Raw genomic sequence first — 19896 nt, forward strand, 5'->3', positions numbered from 1 at the left:
TGAGTATGCAGATGCTCTAGTACTTAAGAATGTGAAACACTACCTCAGTGGGGGTTGAGGAGATAACCATAATCAGAAGCATCTGTGGATACAATGGTATGCATCGTGGGGTCAAATAACGCCAGAGAAGGGCTGTTTGCAAGCAGTTGTTTCACTTTGTTCAAGCTTTGTTCAGCCCCCTCTGACCAGCTGAATCCATCTGGAGCTTGTAGGCATGCACGTACCGGAGCTACCACAGTTGCAAAATCAGGAATGAACTTACTGTACCACGACATAAGTCCAAGTAAGGAGCGTAAGGTACAGTTGTGTTCAAAATTATTCAACCTCCACTGATATTGATTGTTTTGGTCGGTTTGACATTGATTATGATCATTCAGTCATCCTGCTTACAATTAAATCAAAGAGGCATGTGTAGGTCAGACAAATATAACATAACATTTATAATGAAATAACCACAAATGTCTTTTCTGAGCTCACATCATTATCAGTTTTATTCAACCCCCAAGTGACATTCAATCTTAGTACGTAGTACGACATCCTTTTACAGTTATAACAGCTTTTAAACGTGAAGCATAGCTTGACACAAGTGTCTTGCAGCGATCTACGGGTATCTTCGCCCATTCATCATGGGCAAAAGCCTCCAGTTCAGTCACATTCTTAGGCTTGCGCACTGCAACTGCTTTCTTTAAGTCCCACCAGAGGTTCTCAATCGGATTTAAGTCTGGTGACTGCGATGGCCACTTCAAAATGTTCCAGCCTTTAATCTGCAACCATGCTCTAGTGGACTTGGAGGTATGCTTGGGATCATTGTCCTGTTGAAAGGTCCAACGTCTTCCAAGCCTCAGGTTTGAGACGGACTGCATCACATTGTCATCCAATATCTCCTGGTACTGAAGAGAATTTATGGTACCTTGCACACGCTGAAGCTTCCCAGTACCTGCAGAAGCAAAACAGCCCCAAAGCATGATTGACCCCCCCGCCATGCTTCACAGTAGGCAAGGTCTCTTTTCTTCATAGGCCTTGTTCTTCCTCCTCCAAACATAGCGTTGATCCATGGGCCCAAACAGTTCTAATTTTGTTTCATCAGTCCACAGAACACTATCCCAAAACTTCTGTGGTTTGTCCACATGACTTTTGGCATACTGCAGTCGACTCTTCTTATTCTTTGGGGACAGCAAGGGGGTGCGCCTGGGAGTTCTGGCATGGAGGCCTTCTTTACGCAGGGTGCGCCGTATTGTCGGAGCAGAAACTTCAGTACCCACATCTGACAAATCTTTTCTCAGTTCCTCAGCAGTCACATGGGGACTTTTCTCCACTCTACGCTTCAGGTAGCGCACAGCAGTCGAAGTCAGCATCTTCTTTCTGCCACGACCAGGTAGCGTTTCAACAGTGCCCTTTGCCTTGAATTTGCGAATGATGCTTCCTATGGTGTCTCTTGGTATGTTTAACATCTTTGCAATCTTCTTATAGCCATTGCCCTTCCTGTGAAGAGTAATCACCTGTTCTCTTGTCTTCCTGAACCATTCTCTTGACCTCACCATGTTTGTAACCACACCAGTAAATGTCTAGAAGGAGCTGAGTATCACAGTCATTTTAAAGCTGCCTAATTGGTGCTTATTAGGCTTTATTGCTGCTCCCTGATTGAAATACCTGATTGAAATACCTGATTGAAAACACTTCATTGAACCTCTGTTCTTCAGAGTGGTAGTCTTTAAGGGGTTGAATAATTATGTCAATGAAGAATTCACAAAAGAAACATTTACAACTGTATTACAAAACTAATTGATGTCATTTTAGTTGCATATGGTTCTTTAAGAAGTCCTTGTAGGATTTCATTCTGAATACAATTACAAATGTACACTAAATTCCCTAAAACCATTTACAGCATTGGGGGTTGAATAATTTTGAACACAACTGTAGATTCGTCCGAAGGTGCAGGGCATTGAGCATGGCCTGAACACGCGACTCATCAGGCCTAAGGCCATCTGCTGACACTGTATGTCCTAAGAACAGCAGGCTAGATTGACAAAAACAACACTTGTCTTTATTGAGTTGTAAGCCGGCCGTTTCTAGACGCTGTAAGACCACTTTAAGTGTTTTGTCGTGTGAAGACATGTCGCGTCCGTGGATGATGATGTCGTCCAAGTAATTTTCAACTCCTGACAAGCCAGCCAGGACAATGGACATCATTTTCTGAAAAGCTGCAGGTGCTGAGGCTAATCCATAAGGAACACGGCAGAATCTGTACAGTCCATCATGAGTAATAAAAGCTGTTAGGTCGCGACTGTCCTCATGCAGCGGTACCTGGTAGTAGGCATTAGACAGATCAATGGTAGTGAAAACACTAAACCCGTTTAGAGCAGCGAGTAATTCATCAATGTTTGGTAATGGAAAAGAGTCCACGATTACGGCTTTGTTTGGCTCTCTGAGGTCAACACACATCCTTATTTTTCCCGACTTTTTCTGCGTGACAACAATCGGTGACACCCAGGCAGAAGCATCAATGTGTTCTATTACTCCAGCTGCTTGTAAGCACTGTAATTCCGCCGACACAGAGCTTCGTATTGAAAGTGGCAGACGGCGAAGTTTTTGGCGTACTGGTGAGACGGTTTCATCCAGCTTCACGCGGTATACGAAGTTTGTAACATGTCCAAACTCAGTTAGATCAGCAGTAGTGCACTGTAACACTGGCATAGGGGCCAACTCAACTCAACTCAACTCAACTTTATTTATATAGCGCTTTTTACAATTTTCATTGTTACAAAGCAGCTGTACATGAGACACATTTAATACAAGTATGAATTCTAAAGCAGCCCCCCCGGCCAGGCAGATAGTGCAAAACAATATGCAAACGGTGGTGAGGAACCCAAAACTCCCATCGAGAAAAAAAACCTCAGGGGAACCCAGGCCCAACCAGGGGATTCCAGTTCCCCTCTGGCAAAAGCTGCTGCCTCTGCACAAGCTCATCAGTGCTTGCACAACAAGGCTTAATAAAAATATAAAAATTAAAGATTATCATTAACAATCTAATAGCATTTGAAATGTTGTAGAAAAAAAACAAAGTTGTCGCGTCCTTTATCCAGCTCTATCCTCTTAGCACTTGTCAGGTCACCGCTTCCCATTCTCAGCTCTGCCATCAGGTCTGGGCATGAACTGCATCCTGCGGTAACCTTGGAACAAAGAGACAAGACTGGCTGAGAGTAGAGTACTGTTCTGCACTCTTTGATGCAACAAGTACATCATTTGTTGTTGGATGTGTTCCTGGTTCCGGTTGATCTAAATAATGCAGCCTAAATCCTCTGAGGATTAATATTATGGAGGTGTAGTGTATGCAAGATTAAAAAGATGAGTCTTTAGTCTAGATTTAAACTGACAGAGTGTGTCTGCCTCCCGGACCGTGCAGGGAAGAATATTCCAAAGTTTAGGCGCTAGATAAGAAAAGGATCTACCACCTGCACTTGATTTTGAAATTCTAGGTATTACCAACTGACAGGACCCCTTAGAGCGTAATGTACGTGGTGGTCTGTAATACAATAGAAGTTCATTCAAATACTGCGGCGCTAGACCATGTAGGGCTTTATAGGTAATAAGCAAGATCTTAAAGTTAATGCGATGCTTTATAGGTAACCAGTGCAAGGTTGACAGAACCGGGGTTATATGCTCATACTTTTTTGTACGTGTAAGAACTCGAGCTGCCGCGTTTTGAACCAGTTGCAGTTTTTGTAATAGGCCCGCAGGGCAACCACCTAGAAGTGCATTACAGTAATCTAGTCTTGATGTCATGAATGCATGAATTAATTTCTCTGCATCTGACAGTGACAGCATATGACGTAATTTAGATATATTCTTAAAATGGAAAAAGGCAATTTTACAGGTGTTTGCGACATGGCTTTCAAATGAGAGAGTACTGTCAAATACAACGCCAAGATTCTTAGCTGATGACGAGGATTTTATGGAGCATCCGTCAATCGTTAAGCAGTATTCTTGGTTGTTACGCATAGCAGTTTTCGGTCCAGTAAGTAACAATTCTGTTTTGTCCGAGTTTAGTAGTAAAAAATTGTTACTCATCCACATTTTTAAGTCAACTATGCAATCCTTTATTCGATGAAACTGCTGGGTTTCATGAGGCATCGAGGAAATATAAAGTTGAGTATCATCAGCATAACAGTGAAAGCTAATTCCGTGTCGCTTTATTATATCTCCTAGAGGTAGCATGTATAATGCGAAGAGCAGGGGTCCCAAGACTGAGCCCTGTGGTACACCGTACTGGACTTGTGATTTGCGGGACACCTCATTGTTTATTGCTACAAATTGAAAACGGTCGGATAAATAAGACTTAAACCATTTCAATGCTATTCCGTTAATGCCGACGTAATTTTCGAGTCTATGTAGAAGTATGCTGTGGTCAATGGTGTCAAATGCAGCACTGAGGTCTAGCAGCACCAATAACGAAATACAGCCACGGTCAGACGCTAAAAGCAGATCATTTGTAACTCTGATCAAAGCAGTCTCTGTACTGTGACATGCTCGAAATCCAGACTGGAATTCATCATTAATGTCATTCCTTTGGAGGAAGGAGCATAATTGGGTTGAAACTACTTTTTCCAGAACTTTAGATATAAAAGGTAAATTCGATATAGGCCTGTAATTCCCTAGTTCTTTAGGGTCGAGTTTGTTTTTTTTTAAAAGAGGCCTTATAACAGCCACCTTAAATGCTTTAGGCACATGTCCTAATGTCAGAGATGAGTTAATAATACTAAGAAGAGGATCTATAATTTCGGGGAGGATTTCTTTCAGTAGTTTTGTAGGTATAGGGTCTAGCATGCATGTTGATGATTTAGATGATTTAATGATTTTAGACAGTTCATCGTGATCTACTGTAGAAAATAATTGCAATTTCTCCTTAGGGGTGCTGTAGTTAGTTTGTTCAGCGGATTTCACTACAGGTTGCATTGTTATAATTTTTTCTCTTATATCTTGGATTTTACTTGTGAAGTAGTTCATAAATTCATCACTGTTATGCTGATAATCAGAATCTGACGTCGATGACGACTTATTTTTTGTTAATTTAGCCACGGTGTTAAATAAGAACCTAGGGTTGTGATGGTTTTCCTCTATTAGTGTTGAAAAGTAGGCGGATCTAGACGTTTTTATTGCATTCCTGTAATTTCGAGTACTATCCTTCCATGCTATACGAAATACCTCTAGATTCGTTTTCTTAAAGTTGCGCTCCATTTTACGGGATGCTTTTTTTAGAGTCTGAGTGTGTTCATTATACCACGGTGTTGGGCTGCTATTTTTAATTTTCTTTAAACGCAGAGGAGCAACTGTGTCTAATATTTCCGAGAAAGTAGAGTTAAAATTTTCAATAGTAGTGTCAAAATCGTCAACGTTATTACTCATGCTGGATATTTTAGACAATTCAGGGAGATTATCGAGAAACGCATCTTTGGTAGTTGAAGTAATCGTTCTACCATATTTGTAACAAGGAGTTTGATTTGCAGCCGTAGGCCATTGAAGCAAACATAATATCAGATAATGATCCGAAATATCTTCACTCTGCTGAACGATTTTAACATCGTCCACATTTATACCATAAGAAAGTATTAAATCTAAAGTATGATTACGAAGGTGAGTGGGTCCTGACACATGTTGACTAACGCCCATGGAGTTAAGAGTGTCTTTGAAAGCCAGTCCCAAGGCATCTGTATCATTGTCTACATGGATATTAAAGTCACCGACGACAAGGACTCTATCTGCGGCCAGTACTAGTTCTGATAAGAACCCACCAAAATCTTTAATAAAATCTGTGTGGTGCCCTGGAGGCCTATATACAATAGCTAGAATAAATTTTAAAAATGTTTTGTCCTTAGTAATAGGTGTCGATACGTGAAGTACCATGACTTCAAAAGAACTGTACTTAAAATTAGACTTCTGAGAGGTAATAAAAGAATTCTTGTAAAGTGCAGCGACACCTCCCCCTCTACCTTTTAGACGAGGCTCGTGTTTATAGTAATAATCATGGGGAACGGATTCATTTAGAGTAATAAAATCATCTGGCTTTAGCCATGTTTCTGTCAAACAAAGCATGTCTATTTTATGATCGGTTATCAAATCGTTAACAAAAAGTGCTTTATTTGAGAGAGATCTAATATTAAGCAATCCGAGTCGTAACAGCTGATTATCTGTATTTTGTTCATGTTTGATTTGTTTAACGTTTATTAAATTACTTTCAAGAGGTTTACGCAATATCTTATGTTTGCTAATCCGGGGGACAGACACAGTCTCTATTTTATGTTGTTTGTAAGAAGGGATTATTACATGTTGTGTATTTTGTGTATTCTGTAACGCGAGACGGCAAGCAGACAGTTGGTTAAGCCATTCTGTCTCCTTCCTGACCTGGGCCCTAGGTAGTCAGCCTTTAGCATTATTAAGACTGTGTGCCAAATTTCTAGAGAGGAGGAAAACCCCATCCCAGGAGGGATGGAGACCATCTCGTTTCAACAGGTCAGGTCTGCCCTCAAAACTCTTCCAGTTATTTATAAAATCTATATTATTCTGCAGGCACCACTCAGACAACCAGCCATTTAGTGATGATAATCTGCTATAAATCTCATCACCACGGTAAGCAGTAAGGGGGCCAGAGAATATTACAGTGTCTGACATCGTTTTTGCGAGCTCACACACCTCTTTAATATTATCTTTAGTGATCTCCGATTGACGGAGTCTAACATCATTTGTGCCGACATGAATAACAATCTTACTGTATTTACGATTAGCCTTAGCCAGCACATTTAAGTTTGACTTGATGTCAGGCGCTCTGGCTCCCGGTAAACATTTGACTATGGTGGCTGGTGTCTCTATGTTAACGTTCCGGACAATAGAATCACCGATCACTAGGGCACTTTCAGCAGGTTTCTCAGTCGGTGCGTCACTGAGCGGGGCAAACCTGTTCGAGACTTTAATCGGAACGGTTGAGTGATGTTTTGTCCTGCGACTATGCCGTCTCACCGTCACAAAGTTTCCCAGCTGCAGGGGATTTTCAACCGGAACCGAGCTGTGTGCGCTAACATTGCTCGCATCCGAAGTGTTTTCTACGGTCCTTACACTCTTACTATCCTCAAATAAAGATTGGATGCGAGACTCTAATTCTAAAATCTTCTCCGTCAGCCTAACTACTTCCCTGCATTTATCACATGTAAAACCCTCGCCGCTGACAGAGAAGGCTAAACTAAACATATGACATGAGGTGCAAGTAACAACAATAGGAATAGAAGCCATAACTCACCGGGTATGAAGTGCAATCCTAACTTACCAAGGTTGCTTGATGAGTCTTAGTATATACACTTAAAAAGAGAAACAGTTAGCACACAAGACAAATAGGGGGAGATGATATTCCACAATGTAAACAGAAGGCAAGCTAACACGCTAATATGCTAGCGGCGTTACGTTTCAATGAATATAGGTTTAAAATATAAAGTTATAAATAATTCGGCAACGACAGTGATATGTAACGACAGTGATATGTAACGATAGTAAAATACACTAATAATAAGACCAAGAACAAATGTGAGGTGAAGCAAGTGTCAGAGGATACAAACTAGCCGCCGGCAGCGATGCAATCAGGAACCGGAGAACTCAGAGAGGCCCTGAGGAGGCAGTACTTGGTTGTTCTCAATCCTTACATGTAGTGCAGACATAAGATCCCTCCCCATTAGTGGTGTGCCTTTATCAACAATGAAAAAGGTAGCAGGAACTTTGTGATCATGCAATGACACGTTGGCTGACAAACACCCAAGGACCGGAATTTTAGCTTTTGAGTACGTCACAACAATGCGACAGTGCTGTGGGGTAAGATAGAAACAGAAGACCCAGTGTCGACAATTAAATTCACCACACAAGCCTGATCTGCAGAGGTAGATATTGTCACTGTACTTGTGATGCTGGGAGAACGAGCTGGGCATTCCGTGTACAGAACAGTAACTTCAGGTAATTCAATTTCATGAACTTCGCGCGTAGTAGGTTGTGTCGATCGGCAAACTATAGCGTAATGTCCCGCCTTCTTACACTGTCTGCAAGTTGCAGTTGCTGCATGGCAGTTCGCAGCATTAGCTAAGTGAGTTTCCGAGCCACAGCGAAAGCAAGACTTCGACTTCTCTCTGGTAACAGAAGTAGGAGGTGCGCGGAATGTGCTTGCTCTCCTGCATTTCACGTGCTGTACTGCTTGAACGGGGGCGGTGGCTTGACGGCCATTTGAAATAAATTTAGCCTGATCAGCAGCAGATTCAATCTGACTCGCAATCGTAACAGCTCTGTCCAGTGTAAGGTCAAGTTCGAGTAAAAGTCTCTCGTGAATTCGTGGGCTAAGCACATTTTCCACCATCTGATCACGAATCATATCGTCAGCACAGGCACCGAATTCACATGTAACAACAAATTCACGCAGAGCAGCAACGAACTGTATGACTGTCTCGTGAGGTGCCTGGCAGCGTTTACGGAAAGCATGGCGTTCAGCTACAACGTTAGCTTTTGGCACAAAGTACGCTTTCAGTGCGTCCTCTGCATCCTTGTATGTCGTACCTATGTTAGGCAAAGCATAGAAAATCCGCTGTCCCTATGTGCCCAGGCAATGAAGTAGTACAGCTCTCCGTCTGTCGTCCGGCCAAGCATCCCCTCTAGCGTCGATAACACGCAGATAGTTATCAAAGATCCGCAGCCATGTGGTGAACGGCATTGCAGGCTCACCGGGGCAAGGCAGGAAAAAACTTGGAAAAGGCACGTTGGCAACAGCCATCTTCGCAACCAGAAATAGCAGAAAGTAAGACTCGTCGCCAATTTGTGGTGTTATCAAGATAACGTAAGAATAATACAGGCCACACGAGAGTAGTGAATCCGTAACTTTCTTTACTCAACTTCTTCTCTTCCCGTACGTAAATAGGTACATACGTCACGTCTTATCACGTGACAACAGCAAGGCATTACTCTTTGAAAATAGTATACACAAATAGTAACATTGCACATTACTCATGAACGCAACAAGTAGTATTGCATACTTCATATTATCAAAGAGTATTTAGTTTAATCCCATGTATAAAACAGATACAGCTGTATGATTATTTCCAAAGCATTCGGCGAGGGCACGGGAGGGAGGGGCAGGCTGAACTAAAGCATGTGCCCACCCATTGCCAACAAAACACGGACATCAGTTTCATTTACCACATGCGGTTCATGTTCGGCATCTTTTAGCACTGGGAAGGCTCAGTACATCAAACGATATCCAAATCCAGCGTAATATCCACCGTTTATAAAACATTACTCACCCAAATGCAGTGAATGAACAAACACTTGAACTTCGGGAACATATCCTCTCTCTCTCTCCTGCACACAAGTGACGTCTGCGCATGCTCTTTCTCCTGCTCATCTTGCTGGCGCATGGGTGTGCCACTTGCTTTTCCGGGAGAATTGTCCAATTAGGGACTAAGAAAAATTGTTACAAAACTATTTCATATGTTCCAAAAAAACTTTACGAAACCTGTACGATCGCTGGGGGAGTGAATAGATCTCAGAAATACTACGTAATGCACCCAACTCATTTTTTGACAGGTTGTCCATGTTAAGCATGAGAAGACACCACGTTTAACATTTTAAAGAAGTCAAAATGCATGACACACCATTGCACAACCCCTTAAATAAACATTGCTGTAAACAGTGAACACATTCATTGCTTTTCAACAGGAAGTCATGCAGGGCATTGGAGAGGTGACTCAAGTTCTGGAACGTTCTCTTACTGGAACCTGGAATACATCAGACCTTCAGAGGTGGAGCTAGAAAACCAATACAGGTGTAGGGAAAACAGGTGACATTTCATGAATTTCTTTTTTCAATGCCAGTTTTTGTACTTTATTAAAATGATGTAATGAGGTAAATGCAAATCAAAAGTTTAGATTTCAATAATAATAATTTAGAATCAATCATATCTTTGTTTATTTTGTCTCTATATGTGTGTTTACAGAAGAAAGGAATTTGTCAGTGGCATGACAAAGGACTTCAATGTAACTATTTTTCCAAAAGAGATCAGAACCATTTTCATTTACAGTTTTGCTGCCACCTGCTGTTATCTTCTATGAAGATTCTAAACTAATGTGCTTTGTCAATAAAAAAACTTTCTAAGAATTGCACAATTTAAAACATTTCTGGTTTTTGTATCTGAAATTCCTACATGGGAAATATTTAATGTTAAACGATTTCATTAAATCTCATTAAATGATTGGGGATAATGTTATTCACATGTAGACTCCAGACATTTTTGAAGACTTTTGCTTTCTAATGAGTAATAAACCTTGTTACATGTGTGCAAACCTTGACCTCAAAAGGTCAGCAGGAGAATGTTTTTTTTTTATTTCCAAAGGTAGCACATTTGTATTGTAATGGTACATTAAAATCGAAGTTCATAACTATATGTTTGTTTTCACATTGAAAACTTGTGGCACAAACAGTATTAAGTGCCATAACTACATAAAACATTAAGCACCTATTTGTATTTGTATAATACCTTCTTATTATGCACCTAAAAACCTGATTTTTACTGCTTGTTCAATTTACTTAACTTGCTTAAGTCAAATCAACACAACTTTTGGAAAATTTGGTCACAACAAGATATTCTTTTATGTTCAGTCATATAACAGAATCCATTCATTTTGTGACAACTTAAAGGAGTTGTGTTGTGTCAACATAAAATAGTTATAATTGGGCAGAAGATACTTTTCATAAAACATAATTTTCTCAGCATGCTTTGTGCATTACTGCATTTTGAGAGTTATTCTCTTAAATAAGTGTTATTCGATGCATTTTTCAGTAAAAGGAAACACTTGTTATTGTTTAATGTTCATTTATCTTTAAGGTTTTGAAGAGCTTGTTATATTTTTGAGTTTTGTGGTTACCATTGTTCAGAAAAGCGTTGACTTTGGTTAGATTGTGGGCGGTTATCAGTGTTGCCACAATCACTTTGAAAAAGTAATCTGATTACTGATTACTTATTATATCTCTAACAAATAATTTAGTTACTGTACAGATTACTGGATTTTAAAAGTAATTAGATTACACGTTACTTTATCCGTTACATTCAGGAGCTGCCGCCAACACCCCGTCTGCCTCAACATAAAAATGACAATCGGTTTTGCCAACACTCACTTTATTGGAAATCTGTTTTTAACAGTAATGTCAACAATGTATCTCCTGACATTTTAAGTTAAACTTTAAAACTATTTCCTGAAAAAAACTTGTTTTTATTTAAATAATATAGACTGATAAGACAGATTTTCTTGATTTCACTTAACGTAAATACTTCTTTTTTATAAAAAATAAAAAAGACAGTCTTTCTTGACCTGACATATATTATGACCTGTTAACACTTTAATAATGGCAAAACATACTATATATAATCTACATTATTTATAAATGTAAGTATTAATTTCTTTTTCACATGTTTTATGAACATTGAACCTGTTGTTCACAGCATTAGAGCAGCAAGGAGTGGTTTTACAAAACAAGTGTAAAACGCACGAAAAGAGAGCGAGTCAATCGTGTTTAAGGGCAGAATTTCCTCTACAACATACTGCCCGATAGAGATGCGCGGATAAGCTTAAATGTCACCCGCATCCGCTTTTCAAATAAATTATCCACCCGCCCGCACGTATAATTGTCTCTGATAGATATCCGCAGACGACCCGGACCCGATCGTCATTTAAATTACTCAGTAAATTTTCTAGCACTGTCTTGGTCTAAAAATACTTAAATCTAATATTTCGATTTAGCACACACATGCTGTGACATTTTAGAGGTACCAGTCTTATGGCTTTCATATACATACAATGCTTCATAGTCGTTGCATTATATACCCAGTACTTGATTCATCATTGATAACTACACTCAAAAAAAAAAATTTCCTGCCTGTTTAATTTACTTAACTTGCTTAAGTTAAATCAACACAACTTTTGGAAAATATGGTAACAACATGATTGTTTTATGTTTTGTCATATAACTGAATTGAAACTGAAAGTTGTGTTGTGTTAACATAAAATAGTTATAATAGGGCAGAGGACTTATTTTTCCCAGCATGCTTTGCGTACACTGCATTTTGAGAGTTATTTTCTTAAATAAGTGTTTTGTATTATGCATTTTTCAGTAAAAAGAAACACTTGTTAGTGTTTAATGTTCATTTATCTTAAAAGTTTTAAAGAGTTAGTTATATTTTGAGTTTGGTGGTTACCCTTGTTCAGAAAAGTGTTGCCTTTGGTTATGTCGTGGGCGGTTACAATAATTTTTTTTGCATTTCTGTTGAGTTCTATTTTCTCAATATCATCTTATTGAAGTTAAATGAGATAATGTATAATAAATGTTACAAATGTATAATATAAAAAATGTTGAACATTTCATTTTATTTTGGTGTTTTTATTTGACCTACAGACTTAGTTGCTCTAAGTTTCGAATCATTAAGTACAATCAACACAAATGGATAACATTAGCAAAGCTTATTTCTGTTTAATAAATTGAACTTAATCAGGTCATTTTAGATCAAGCTATAGTCATTAAATTCAAGACAATAATTTACATTTATTCAAAATAAGTGTGTGATGTACCATTTAATTAACACAGTTATGAGCGATTTACTTAAAACATTATGTTACAATTAATTGTATATTACCTTTTCCATTTAAGCAACTAAACTTTTATTTCTGTCTTTTTTTTCTTTTTAATTCTCCCTTTTTACATTTCTCTCAGAACTGTTTTGCCTCCAGTCCTGCTTTAAGAAATAGACAGTCCTCCACCACCGCCATGCGCGCATTTCTTTTAAATTACTGCTAATTATATTATATTTATTTTATATATACAGTGACTTGGATAAATAACTTTAATCTGATTAATGGTGTGGGAAAAGTAACGCGTTAGATTACTCGTTACTGAAAAATGTGGTCAGATTAGAGAAACGGGTTACTAAGTAACGCGTTACCGGTATCACTGGCGGTTACAATGCTTTATTTGCAAATCTATTGAGTTCTATTAACTCAATATCTGCTTATCAAAGTTAAATGAAATAATATCTAACTTATGTTAAAAATGTGTAATATAAAAAGTGTTGAACATATAATTTTAATTTGGTGTAGGTAAAACTCACAAATTAATTGATTTAAGACTACAAAAAATTAAGTTTATACAACAAGATAATAATAAATCGAGTGTGGTGTTCACGCAAACCCACTAGTAAATGTTTATTATATAATCCGTATAAGATAATATTTAAGTTATTATAATAACAACTTCCAATAATACATCATATCTACTAGTATTTCAGTACAAGCTATATGTACATCATGTTCAAAGACAACATTTAATGCATTTATACAGTTTTTGTCATGATTCCACTATCATGTCATGTTTATTCGTGTTATTTGAGTGGAGTCATGGCATAACCTATGGTTTTATGTGAGATTGAATGATTCTTTCTCGTGTCTCGTCATTGTTCCCTACATCCCGTTCCTCGTCAGCCTCTCCTCAGTGCTAATCCCCAGCACCTGTTCCTCGTTATGACCCTGTGTTTGTTCCCTATAAAGAGTCCTCATGTTTCATTGTCCTGTGCTCGTGCAATGTACATGTTCCTGTCGCTATACTTGTTGATGTACCTGTTAATGTTGCTGTTCCTGAAAGTCCTTGTTACTCTGTGTCAAAGTAAGTGTAGTTGAGTGTTAGTTCTTTGTAGTCCTGTTAAGTATTGTATTTAAGTCTTTGTTAGTTTAAGTGTAAGTAGTCTAGTTCCTGTGTACCTTTTGTTGTTATTTTTATTTTGTTCTGTTTTACCCCATCGTGGGCCTTTGTTTTGCCATTTGGTTAGTGTTTATTTGTAAAATAAATCCTTGTTACATCTACCGTCTGTGTCTGCCTGCAATTGGGTTCCCACGCCATGTCTCCACCTGAGTTTCATGACAGTTTTACTCTCTTAATATGTTCAAATATGATATAAGTGACTGTTAGTTGATTAAATCATATATTCATGTAATAACAATATGATCAGTTCCTGTTGTAAGGTAAATAACATCCTATTGTGATAAACACACGACTTAATAGATTTACCCCCCCCCCTTCACTCTGGAACTGTGGGTGACTTCATAGCAATGACAGGCTGAAAAAGACAGAAAAGGTTTACCTACAAAAGCTCAGCATTGTGTTATTAAAACTGTGTTGCTGAATTTCTCCATTACATACCATATGAGAACTGGGAGAACAGCGCTGAATAAGTTTGCAGCAATATACAGCTAGTGTACATCTAATATGCATTGCAGTTTTAATTTTACAAATAAGGCTGACTATTAAAGTGAAACACCATGCATTTATTAGATGTAAATAAAACATGTAAACATTATTCCCCAATTTATTCCGTGCATTCCTGTATTTCATTTTCAATTTGCCATAAATTGCAGTTTCTGACAGAAAAAGTACAAAAAAGTTAATTTATAATTCTCTAAAGAATTAGTTTAGAATGAAAACATGGATATGCCTGCTTTTTAAGCTTTTAAACTTTCTAATTACAAAGTACAGTACAAAATACTTGCATGAATCAAAGCATGACTGAATTCCCTTTCAGAGTTCCCTAGACTTATTAACATCAGACTAATATATATAGATAAAAGATAGAAAATGCATTACATGTGTGGAGGTCTTTAGGCTAACACCCTGTCCACACCGGACACAGCACGATGCAACAAAATACAATAGAAAGCATTAGAACCTATTATGATTTTACATTTTTTCCACACTGGATGCGAAGTTAGCAACAGCATAGAATTAACATCCCCTGTCAGTTGACTGATATTATTTTCAAAAGTTCTTTAAAATTGTGATTTTATAAATATAGGCTAAATAAGGTAAGCACTAAGGTTTACTTGTCTGAATTGTAACATGATCTTTGGTGATGCAGAAATCTTAACAGCAAAAGCGGTCTTTACTCTTTAGTTAAATAAATCTTACGGCATTATCTGTACCAGAGCAACATTATTTTAGGATTTACACAACATTATTAAAATTTTTGTAAACTGGTACTAATGGTTGTACTTTTGGCAAGTCAGTGTAGGCCTTTAAAGAGACTGGTAACCATTGGTCCGCCGTTTTCTGCTGACACAGTAAGCAATGACTACAATGACAATGAGGAGGATGAGTATGATGGCCACAGCAATGGGAACCCTGTAGTCAGGTTGATCGGCCTTGCACAGGTCAGCTGTTGTAAAAAAAAAATCAACACACAATCAGAATAGAAAATCTTCACATCAACTTTTAAGTTGTAAATGAAACAATCTTGTAAACACAACAGATATGCATAATACCCACACTGTAAAAAATGTTTTGCCAGGTTACCTAAACAAGTGCTTTAGCTGTTAACATACTGCTCTAAAGTAAAAATTTGTGATGAGTTACATTCTGGTTTAACCAGCTCTCTTACATGGCTTTTTTGCAACACTCTTTGCATTGTACAGAATTTCAGAACAAAGGTCGGCATAAAGTCGAGGAGTACACATACTGTATAACTTTGTCTTTAAAATATTTTTTTACGTGTCATCAACATTTTCTGATTTAGCAGTGATTTACCATGTATTAATTGATAATATAACTATGGTGATATACATTGTGCCTTTTGATTTGTGCCCAGTGCATTAAATAATCTCAAAACAATTACATATAATCACTTTGCAAGGATGTAGGCTGCATTTATCATAGATGAGAAAATAATTGAATTATGTTTTTCCTCTGAGGACAACAAGGTTGTTATGACAGACTTACTCTTTCCAAAGTTTTTGTTCTTGATGTTGTAGGCCTGAACTCTGCTCTTGGTGAAATCCAGATGCACACCTTGCCCCATGAACACTTTCACATCTTTGCAGGAATATGAGTGACCAGCAGCTGCAGCAAACAGCTGAAGAGATTCATTCTTCCCTGAGTATTTTCTCAATGCTATTAACAAAAATTTAAATCATTATTACTGTTGATAAACATGACAAAACTAAACCTAGTCTGCTCCTATTCTTCATCCTAACCCAATCTTTAACCTAACAACAAACAGCCATAAGCAAAAATGAAGAGTAATCTCCATACGTTCAACAGCTGTACTAGTAATCTCAGATAAACCAGGGTAAATTCTTCAAATGAGAGGCGTGAGGCTAACACATTTTTTCTTTCTTAAAATTACATGAATACTCATGCAGGGACTTTTCTTCGCAAAGGAACATTTACTGTAACCACTGCATAAATGAGACCAATACTTCCTTATTCTTCCTCACATGTGACTGACTAACTGTGCAAGTGTGGCCAAACTGGTTGGTCTGGATCCTTGAAAAAGGATTCAAATCAGCCAAACCGACATAGTTAAATCGAATCATTTTAAGTTACATTATTTAACTACTGTATATATTGATGTTTTAACTGCTCAGTTAATACAATGCTGCAACCATGTATTAGTTTTTATTGCAAGAATTTGGTATTTTGTAAATATAAATACCATTGCTAATATTTACTTCCTTTGCCACAGTATATGATGCAATGAATAAATGTGTAACTTCGCAAGAAAAAAGTCCAAAGTCTGTTAATTGTTTTAAATTGAAGATGTGGTGGAATGTGATGTCGTGGTTGTTTTACATGGCACATAATGTTACTGTAGTCAAATGGGAGGATATTTACCTCTAGATGTAAAAGCATAGTCCAACTCGTATTCCAAAGTCTCAACATAGACCATTTTTGATGTCTCATTCTGGAAAATCCCCCCAAAAAAGGAATCAGTTAATGTATGACCTTTCATTAATTGCATTATTTCTAAGTTGACAATTATTTCATCCTATGGATAAATACTTTAGAAATGAATGAAAAACACAGGCCCCAAAGTACAAAGTTAGTAATTTCCTATTAACAGTTCCAGTTTCATGAACATGAACAGCTGAATGTTAAAGTTAAAGGACTGGATCAACCTATTTACATTGGTTAAAACCAATGAAAGTAGTCTTATAAGTAGCCCAACAGATTCTTAAAGTAACAATTGCCTCACTGTAAAAAAAATTTGGTTCAATTTAAAAAAACAAGTTACCTGGTTGTGGTGATACTTCACCACAAAATGTAAATTCTGTCATAATTTACTCACACTCAGATTGTTCCAAACCTATATGAATTTCTTTGTTCAGCTGAACACACAAAGACATCTGGAAGATTGTCAAATCTCATCCCTGATTGACTCTCATAGTATTTATTTTCCCTAGTATGGCAGTAAATGGTGGATGAGATCTGACATTCTTCCAAATTTCTTCCTGTCTGTTCTGCAAAAAGAAATGTATACAGGTCTAGAACAATCTTCGAAGTATCCCTATAGGTGAAGTATCCCTTTAATTCAACTTGAGTCAACTTAACAAACAAATATTTTTAAGATGAATTAACTGAACTTTTTTTTTAAGTTGAACCAACAAAAAAAACAATGTACAGTACCCCTTTTTACAAAACCATTGTTTACTTTCTGTAGTTCCCCGACACATGACGTGACATTGATAACATCAATGAAAATCATTCAAAGAATTTAGCTTTTAATTTTAAATAGCTTTTTAATTTTAGCCTTTAGAATTTAGATTACCCATCATACACGGAAGACAATGTTTATAGCTAAACAACATTTTAATTAAAAAAAATCAAAAACAGACTTACATTTCTAAATTTCATCGTGATTCCGCCCTCAACGAACTGTAGAATCAGACCAGCCACTTTATCCTCACAGTACCCAGTGGTATTGGTTTTGATCGGCTGAACAATAAATGTGCCATTAACCTAAGAAAAGAAAACATATTAATAAAAAAAATATGTTTTTGTTATTGAAAGAAAAAATAACTAGGAAAGCAATCTGATGGAAATAGAAGGCTGCAATGTCAAATAAGTCACTCCAGCAGATAACATCTTACCTCGCTGTTGTTCACAAAGATCTTGATTTCAAAATCAGCCATAACACATGTTTTGTTATTTTTGTCGAGAACAATGTAATTTCCTCCCGTAATGTTGGTAGGTGAGGTCGGTCCAGGCAATGGTGTAGGGATGTGTGGAGTAGTGGTATTGGGATATGGGGTTGTTGTGTTTGAAGGGACAGTCGTGGTTTTGTGATGCGGGGTTGTTGTGTTTAAGGGGACAGTCGTGGTTTTGTGATGTGGGGTTGTTGTGTTTAAAGGGACAGTCGTGGTTTTGTGATGCGGGGTTGTTGTGTTTAAAAAGACAGTCGTGGTTTTGTGATGCGGGGTTGTTGTGTTTAAAGGGACAGTCGTGGTTTTGTGATGCGGGGTTGTTGTGTTTAAAGGGACAGTCGTGGTTTTGTGATGCGGGGTTGTTGTGTTTAAAGGGACAGTCGTGGTTTTGTGATGTGGGGTTGTTGTATTTAAAGGCAAAGTCATGGTTTTTGGATGTGGGGTAATTGTGTTTAAAGGGGGGAAATTTCTGTCAGGACCTGCATGTGGAACACCTGAGGTGAAAGCTGAGGGAAAAGAAGCAGACAGAATGAAAAAATAGATATGAGAAAGAAAAAAATGCAATAGACCCCATTTGCAACTAATAAATGGTTCTTCAATTTATTGGGCAAATAATTTTTACATTTGCACATTTTTACTCAAAGCAATTTAAAGTGTCTTCAAAGCATATTTTTTATCAGTAGGCCTTTGTGTGCTCACTCAGAAGGTCTTTCAGCAGAGTTTCAGGTATAGATTTAAATACATATACAAACATTATTAAGATTTTTTTGTCTGATTGTCTGATAGTGAAAATATTTGTGAAAGTAAGGTGATGTCCATTGATATATTCATGCAAAACAATCCGTCAGATTTACAGAGAAAAAAATTAACGATTCTTGAAACACTGTGTACCATGGAAGTACAACCTCGTAAGGTCTTTCGTTTAAAATGGCTGATCAATGTACATTCACTTCCTCCTTGACAGTCACAACGCACGCCAGGATTTCCTAACGGGGAAATGTGAAAATCCTGCCTTTTGCGCGTGATGTGTGAGATGAATAATAGAAATGTTACTGATGGCAATTGTAACTGTTACTTTGTTTCAAAGTTTCATCCGTTTATTAAAGCCCAAAGTCTGCATGTGTTGGTTGAATTGCGCTTTACGTATTTGCAAAAGATTATTCTAAACATCATATGACTTAGCACTCTTTTTCATGAATTTTCAGCTGTTGCTGAAGAGTGCGTAAACATCAGTGTGTGGTCTGAGATTTTATCAATTTCTCTTCCTGGCGTTGTCTACAAGTCAATGAAGTCACGGAAAGCGAAAGTAGGTTAGTTTAGAAAATGTCAAAAAATACTCCTGCAACCTAGTTTGACGTAGAATCGTTCTCACGAATAAATAAAGCATTATTAGCAGATCTGTAGGCTATGTTAACATGTATACTTTATTAATGGCTTTTGGTTGTACATAAGTAGGCCTATTAGTTTTGCACAAAAAATAAACATATTTGGAAAATGGGGATAGCATTTGTAGTGCCTTATAGTAGGCTATCCTATAAATACCATGGTATAATAAAATGATCATAAAGGTTTCCTATGCATAATTAAAGCACATTTTCTTTTATAGGTAGCAGGAATACTTTTGGAAATAATAAAAATGTATGATTTACCCGTTGCTGCCATGAGAAGTGCAATCAACAAAATTCCGTTTTTCATTTTTGCCTTCGTTAGTTTATCTGCTTGTCTTCAGAAAACTCCTGTATTGTCAAGTGCGTCCAGAATCTAATGGACAAAGGCGGCAGTGCTCTCTCCGCTTATTCAGAAACGAAAGTATGAAGGACGTTCAACACTTCACGATTGCCCAATCAGATTTGGTGTGACCGCA

General features: G+C 37.6%; 2 protein-coding genes across 2 annotated transcripts; both read right to left on the minus strand.

Annotated features, from left to right (window-relative positions):
• Nucleotides 1–2770: 2770 nt before the first annotated feature.
• Nucleotides 2771–7633, minus strand: LOC130429514 (uncharacterized). The gene has a single exon (XM_056758123.1). The coding sequence runs from the start codon at nucleotides 7279–7281 to the stop codon at nucleotides 6415–6417; it is 867 nt and encodes a 288-aa protein (XP_056614101.1). The 5' UTR covers nucleotides 7282–7633; the 3' UTR covers nucleotides 2771–6414.
• Nucleotides 7634–14363: 6730 nt separating this feature from the next.
• On the minus strand, nucleotides 14364–19844 carry cd68 (CD68 molecule). Its single transcript, XM_056759467.1, has 6 exons — nucleotides 19682–19844; nucleotides 17979–18538; nucleotides 17728–17847; nucleotides 16723–16792; nucleotides 15829–15999; nucleotides 14364–15268 (listed from the first exon to the last, which is right to left on the minus strand). The coding sequence occupies exons 1-6, from the start codon at nucleotides 19725–19727 to the stop codon at nucleotides 15129–15131; spliced, it is 1107 nt and encodes a 368-aa protein (XP_056615445.1). The 5' UTR covers nucleotides 19728–19844; the 3' UTR covers nucleotides 14364–15128.
• Between the last annotated feature and the right edge of the window lie 52 nt (nucleotides 19845–19896).

This window comes from Triplophysa dalaica, chromosome 1 (genome assembly GCF_015846415.1).
Source record: "Triplophysa dalaica isolate WHDGS20190420 chromosome 1, ASM1584641v1, whole genome shotgun sequence".
Lineage (NCBI taxonomy): Eukaryota > Metazoa > Chordata > Actinopteri > Cypriniformes > Nemacheilidae > Triplophysa > Triplophysa dalaica.